Source organism: Fonticula alba (genome assembly GCF_000388065.1).
Source record: "Fonticula alba strain ATCC 38817 unplaced genomic scaffold supercont2.2, whole genome shotgun sequence".
NCBI lineage: Eukaryota > Rotosphaerida > Fonticulaceae > Fonticula > Fonticula alba.
In genome coordinates, this window is record NW_009242972.1 from 951,391 (window position 1) to 957,694 (window position 6,304).

The following is a 6,304-nucleotide window of genomic DNA, read 5'->3' on the forward strand; positions in this document are numbered from 1 at the left end:
GCAACCACGCGCTCGCATCCATCCCCTGGGGACCGGCTGCCGGCCCGGCCCGGCCCTTGCGAACTTCCGCGGAGACAGAAATGAATCGGCCCTGGGCCGACACATGGGGACCCCTGTCCGTTGGCATCTAGCCCGCGCCGTTTGATCGTTGGCCTTTTTTGGCGATCGTCCCGGCTGACTGCTTGGGCAATGAGCCTCCCATCGCGGTCACTCTCCTCTTCGCCTCCCTTGCTGCTGCTGCTGCTGCTGCTGCTGCTGCTGTTGCTGCTGTTTTGCCTGCCTGTGTATCTGTCCGCCCGTCCGCCAAGACACCCACTCGGCCCCCCCCCCAATCGATCCATCCTGCCGGCTAGCCGGCTGGTGCACCCGCGCATTCACACCTGCCACGTCCCCTTCGCCTGTTGCCCAGACACACGCGCATTTCTCCAGCCCGACCGTGGAGGCCAATCCCACAGGGTCGCGAATGGCCATGGCACAGATCGATCCCGTCGCCGGTGGCGGTTGCAAAGGACAGATCGCCCTGCTGCCGGCGGCGGCCGAGCAGGACGACCTCCTATCGGTGTGGATGCCACATCCGGTGACCGGCGAGCGGTCTCTCTTTCTGACCTGCACTGATCGACGGCGCTATTTCCAAACCCAGCATGTACATCCCATCGACCAACAGATGCCCCCCCCCCCCCACTCCCCAAGTCTGCGCCCTCTTCCCACTGACGCTGCCCTTACTCCGCCCTTCCTCTTTCTTCCCTTTTCTCCCGCCTTCTCTCTTGTTGCTCGCACCTCCCGCCCGACCCGTCCCGCTTCTGATGGCGCGCTTCGCTGCAGGTAAACATTGGGCGGTCTTCCCTGCGTGTCGGAGCGGCCGTCTTCCCCGGAGAAGACCTCCTGCTCACTTCCCCCTTCGACCCGGGTTTCTTCTTCGTGGATTTTCTCTTTCGCCAACAGCATGGTGTGTCCTGTCGTCCACTACTTGATTGGCTCCCTCTCGCGGACCATCGGGCAACATTGGTGGCCCGCGTGCGGCGGAACTGACCCCAACATGGACTCCCATAGCCACCCTGGCCGCCATTGTCGAGTACATGAGCCCCGCGGAGATCTCACGCTCGGAATGTGTCCGTCACCTTGGTCGAGTGGGGCTCCTGCCGACCGGGGCCGACCCGAAGGACCCTTTCGAGGTGACTTTTTGTCTGGATCACATCCGGCCCTTCCTTGATGGCGCGCATCCTCCCCTTCGTCCCTCCTCCTGGGGTCACACCAGTCTCCCATCCTCTCCTTTCCCATGCGCCCTCCCTTTGCGCGTCTTCTGACTCTCCTGGATTCCCGATGATCCTTCCTCTCTCTCTCTCTCTGCCTCTTCCTCACGTCCGAGCAGGCGTACTTGCACGTGTAGCTTCCACGGCGCCTGGCCGCAGTAACCTGGCTCCAGGCCAGCGAAGCCGGCCACTGCGCTTTGCCTTGGATTCCCTTCGAGCTTCGGCCATCTGTGCAGGTCTGGCCGAGGCGCTGCATGAGGCTCGAAAGGCGGATCTCGACGCCGAGGAGGCTGAGATCGGCCGCGCCCTGGCGGCCAAGGATGCCCCGGCCGCCGAAGACGCCATCGCGCGTGCATTGCCCACGGCCGCATCGCCGGTCGCGACTGCAGTCTCCACTCCACGAGCGGCCGCCGGCTCGTCAGCCGGCTTGCTGGCACAGATGCTTCGCGACATGCCGCCAGCAACGCCGCTCCACACGCCCCGGGCCTCGGGGGCGGCTTCCCTGTCCGCGACTCCCTGCACAGCCGGCTCGAGGGTTCCCCCGCCGCTGCCAGATGGGGCGGGAATCCGGAGCCCGAATCCGGTTCTCGGACGTGCACCGCCAGCCACTCCCGGCACGGCTGTCGACCGGGACTCGGCGACCACCCCCTCGGGCAATGTGGCCGGGACACTGGTGGACTTGGACTTCGAAACACCGGTCATCGGCATGGCCACCGACTCGGGCGCGCCACACTGGCCGGGGCTGGCGTCGACCGACCGGGGTCGGCGTGTGGCCCAGTCGCCGCTGGCCAAGCGCGCCCGCCTGGCCGAAGATCTGGCCCCCTCTCCGGTGACGCCTGGCTCTTGTCTGAGCGATCGCGTGCTGCATGCGGCGGCCTCGGCGGCGGCGGCCTCGTTGCAGCGACTGCCGCCAGTCGGGGATCTTGGCTCCTCCGGTGGGGATGCGGCCCCTCCGGAGGCTGGGGCTGGGGCGGCTGGCCCGCCCAGCCCGCCAACTATCCCAGAGCCCGCTCCCTTCGAGGCCGAGCCGGCTGCCGCTGCAGCCCGGACGAGAATCCCCACACGGCGGAAGGCCGCCGGCCCGAGCGTGCCGGCCGGCCGGAAAGCACCGGCCCGGCGACAGCAGCCCCTCCCCGGCCAGAGCTCGATTCTGGGCTTTCTCCGAGCCAAGGATCCGGACCACCCGCCGAGCGGCTGAGATCTCGACGCCCCCTTCCCGTGTGCCCTTGCCTCGCATTGTCTTCCACGCCGCCAGGCGACCATCGTTCGTCCTCCTCTCCCCCAGCTGGCAGCGGGCTGTGTGCCTCCCTTCCTCCCTGAGCGAAGGGCATTCTTCAGTACAAGGCCCTCATGTAGGACATGTATGGGCCTGGGCCACGGGGAATGTTGTTTATATACCATGTGTGCAAGTGTGTGTGTGCATGTGTGTGTACGTGTGCGCGCGCGCGCACACACACACACAAAACACGGGTCGGAAGGGGCAGGAGGCCGTGCGAGGTCTTACTCGGTGGGGTCGCGCCACTCCGGGAAGACCAGGGAGTCCTTGCTCTTCTCGCGGATGGACTTCAGCCCCAGGGCCAGGTCGCCGCCGGCATACGCCGCCGCCTGGGTAAGGGCCTCACGCTCCAGAGCCAGCTCCAGGCTGGTGGACGGGTGGTCGACATGCTGTGCGCCCAGGGGAGCAGGGGACCGATGTGTCAGACAGCCAGGCGGAGGGCAGGGAGAGCATGTGCATGGGTGAATGAAAAGGGGGGGGGGGGGGGGGCAGCGGGGGGACAAAAGTACGCACCGTGCGGAGGGCCTTGACGGTGGCGCGCACGGCGTATGGCGACCCGCCGGCGATGTTCTCCGCCAAGCTGACAGCCGACTGGACCACCTTGTCCAGGGGGTAAGTGTCCAGCACCAGGCCGTAGCTCTTGGCAGTGGCGGCGCTGCGAGGACGGGGGGCGAGGGAGGGCGGGCGGGAGGGCGGGCGGGCGGGATAGCATCAGGTCAGGAGGCGGGATGCGGTCGGAGAGGTGTCAGGTCGTGGACCAGGAGGATGGGCACGCACTCGACCAGGTCGCCGGTGAGCAGCAGTCGGGCGGCCACCTGCGGGCCGACAGCCTGCTGCAGGAGGAAAGTGCTACCCATGCCTGTGCGCCGGGGGAAGATGGAAAGGGGCAAAGAAGGTGGGAGCGAAGGAGCCAGAGAGACCGGGTTAGCAGGGGCAAAAATGGCGAGGCTGGGGGCATTTGACAGGCGAAGGGGGGATCCAACGCACCGGGCGGGATGCCGAGCTTGACGAAGTTGAGACCCATGCGCGCGGAGTCAGCGGCCAGACTGCGTGGCTGTCAGAGAAGGAAGATGGGCGGGCGGAGAAAGCGAGAGGCACATCGGAAGGGGGCCAGGCTCGAGCGCAAGGATGAAAGAGGGGGCGGAGGCGAGCAGGGGCTTTGCTTGAGGAAAAGGGAAGGCCCTGCAGGGGGGAGGGGGGGGGGGGGGCCACACGCTGGGCGCGCACCGGATATCACAGCCCAGGGAAATGGCCAGGCCGGCACCGACGGCATGTCCGTTGATGGCGGCGATGGTCGGGACCGGGCACTCGCGCAGCGGCCGGAGGAAGCGCGCATAGAAGCGCCGCATGATGGCCACATTGTCGGCCGGCGCCGTGTCCAGGCGGTTGTCCAGGAAGGCCAGGTCGCCACCGGCCGAGAAGGCGGCCGGGGGCGGGCGCCGGCCGGAGGTGCTGGCCGCGGCGGCGGCCTCATCCCGAGCCGCCGGATCCAGCATGCCGGCCACATCGCCATCGGGCGGGGCGCCGCACAGGACCACCGCGCGCACCGGAACCCGGCCATCGCCCGGGGTCACCAGCGAGGCCAGCGCCTCGCCAAAGGCGTTGCCCATGTCCGCGGTGAGGGCATTCATGGCGGCCGGCTGGCGCAGGGCAATCAGACCGATGTCACCATTGCCGCTGGCACATGCCCGCGTGAACACCTGCACCAGGCCGGCGTCACCGGCGGCCTCCGGCTCGGGAAGCTGTGCCCACTTGGCTGGAGCGGCCGTGGAGGAGAGGGGGCGCATGGCGAGCAGCGGCGCGGCCAGCTGGCGGCCGGCCATGAGCGAGACACGCGTCGAGCGGAGCATCATCTTCGGGGATTTGTCGAGGGGACAAACGGAGGGCGGGCAGCGCGAGGGGGAAAAGGCAGGAGAGGGGGGAGGGGGGGAGGAGGGGGACAGACAAGACACTCTCTGCGGGGCACCAATGCCGGTGCGAGGCAGCCGCGATTGCTTTTGGCGCTATACGAGCAGGCGCGCCCCTCCGGCCTGGCGTCCCAGGCCGGGGGATGGCCGGCCTGCCCATCTGTGGGGACGAATACGCCGGCGCCGTCGGTGTGTCCAACATATATCCCGTCTAGCGCTCCCCCCCCTCAGCCCGCCGATTGCCGGGGGGCCGGGGCCTCGGCTGGGCGCAGGCGATCGCGGAGCCTCCGGTGGCACTTACGGGATCACGTCTGCACATGACTTCCGGGTGCGTCGGGACCAAGGGCGCCGCTTGACCCCGGGGGTTCGCTCGGCTTCAGGGGGCGGCGAGGAGCCTCCGCCAAGACACGTTGAGTGTCTTACGCCTGGGCCCCCTGCGCCCCCTCTCTCGTCCTTTTTTTTGCGGGCAAATAACAGCCCGCCCGCCCTCGGGGGGGGGACGTCTTGGCGCGGGCTACGTCGCTCAACCCGCCCCGCCCCCCATGCCCCACGGCTGTCTTCCGAGAGCTGCAAGACACGGGCGCGAAACCCGGGGGTCCCCCTGACCCTGCATCCCGGCGCGCAACGCCTCTGCCTGGCTGGTAAACATTCTCCCGGTCGACCAGGGTGTTGGTGTGGTGGCGACTGCGCAAGTTCCCCCCCCCCCCCCGGCCGCCGCTCCCACGAGTCTGCCCGGCTGATACCCAGAAACTGGGCGACCGCCGGATGTTCGAGAAGGGCTGCCTTGAGCATCGGAGGGGGAACCGAGGCGCCTGGGCTCCAGGGGGGGTAACTTGCCCATTGAGGCCCCTGGCCGGCCCCTCCCGAGAGGGTGAGTTGCCGGGGCGGGGGTGTTGCGCTGGTTGCCGTTTTGAAGCTCGCTGGCGCCGGGTGCCGTGGTGGCCTCCCGGGCGCGAGTCGCGGCACACCTGGCCCCCCCCCCCCCCCCCCCCCCCCCCCCCCCCCCCCCCCCCCCCCCCCCCCCCCCCCCCCCCCCCCCGGTGTCCCCCTTTGTTTGGCGAAGGGCTTGCGTCAGTTGTGTTTTGGCCGGCTCGGAAACGGCCTGGCCTGGGCGCGGACCGCCCCCCCGCCCCCCCCCCCCCGCATCTCAGGCGGGAGTGGGGCCAGCCGGTAGTAACTGACTACTCCCGGGCGCGGCTACCCGCCGGCCCCCTGGGCCGGACCGAACGATCGAAAGTCCAAGTCCAGGGGGGGGGCGCCGGGAATTCCCGGCTTCCCGCTGGTGGGAACTATAAAAAGGAAGAATGTGCGGCCCGAATGCTGGCCAAGCTGCGGACACATCATTTGCTCCCTTTTGATACCTCCCTCCCTCTTTTTCCTTCCCCCCCCCCTCTTCCCTCCCACCACCATGTCTGGTTCGTGCCTGCCTTTCCTCGCGCCCTGCTGCTGACCCTTTTTTCCTTCTGGCGAACACGCACTCTGCTGTCTCCCAGCCCCGTCCCCCCCTCCTCTCTCTCTCTCCCTCCTGCCCTCTCCCCTTCCTGCCTCTCCCGTGCATGTCCTCTCCCTTTTTTTGACGTGTGTGTCCTCCGGCCCGCACTCCGTCCCCTCCTCGGCCCTCGTCTCTTCTGTGCCGCCGTCGATCTCCAGTGTCCCTGCTTCCGCGTCCGATCATCACCGTGATCATGATGCTCTTCGCACTGCTCCTGGTTGGCTTCGCTGCCGCCGCCAATGGTCGGTACCCCCTAGAGAGAAAGAAAGAGGAAGCAAGATAGAGAGAGACGCACAGAGAGTGACCCGTGAGCGAGACAGGCTGTGTGTGTGTGTATGTGTGCGAGAGAGAGCGAGAGAGAGAGAGAGAGAGAGAGAGA

At 68.1% G+C, this 6,304-nt stretch overlaps 3 protein-coding genes across 3 annotated transcripts in view; 2 read left to right on the forward strand and 1 right to left on the reverse strand.

The window, feature by feature from the left end:
* Positions 1-189: 189 nt before the first annotated feature.
* Positions 190-2,448, forward strand: H696_01240 (hypothetical protein; the record flags this gene model as incomplete). Its single annotated transcript, XM_009495125.1, has 5 exons — positions 190-290; positions 430-643; positions 823-946; positions 1,051-1,212; positions 1,370-2,448. The coding sequence occupies 5 exons, from the start codon at positions 190-192 to the stop codon at positions 2,446-2,448; spliced, it is 1,680 nt and encodes a 559-aa protein (XP_009493400.1).
* Positions 2,449-2,750: 302 nt separating this feature from the next.
* Positions 2,751-4,349, reverse strand: H696_01241 (hypothetical protein; the record flags this gene model as incomplete). Its single annotated transcript, XM_009495126.1, has 5 exons — positions 2,751-2,915; positions 3,040-3,181; positions 3,304-3,385; positions 3,514-3,572; positions 3,754-4,349. 5 exons carry the CDS (start codon positions 4,347-4,349, stop codon positions 2,751-2,753), a joined length of 1,044 nt encoding a protein of 347 aa, XP_009493401.1.
* A 1,393-nt stretch (positions 4,350-5,742) lies between these two features.
* The window catches only part of H696_01242 (hypothetical protein), a 1,661-nt gene continuing 1,099 nt past the window's right edge, over positions 5,743-6,304 (forward strand). The window contains exon 1 of the mRNA XM_009495127.1: positions 5,743-5,848. Coding sequence (XP_009493402.1) covers positions 5,842-5,848 — 7 coding nt within the window. The 5' untranslated portion in view covers positions 5,743-5,841. The remainder of the gene's footprint in view (positions 5,849-6,304) is intronic.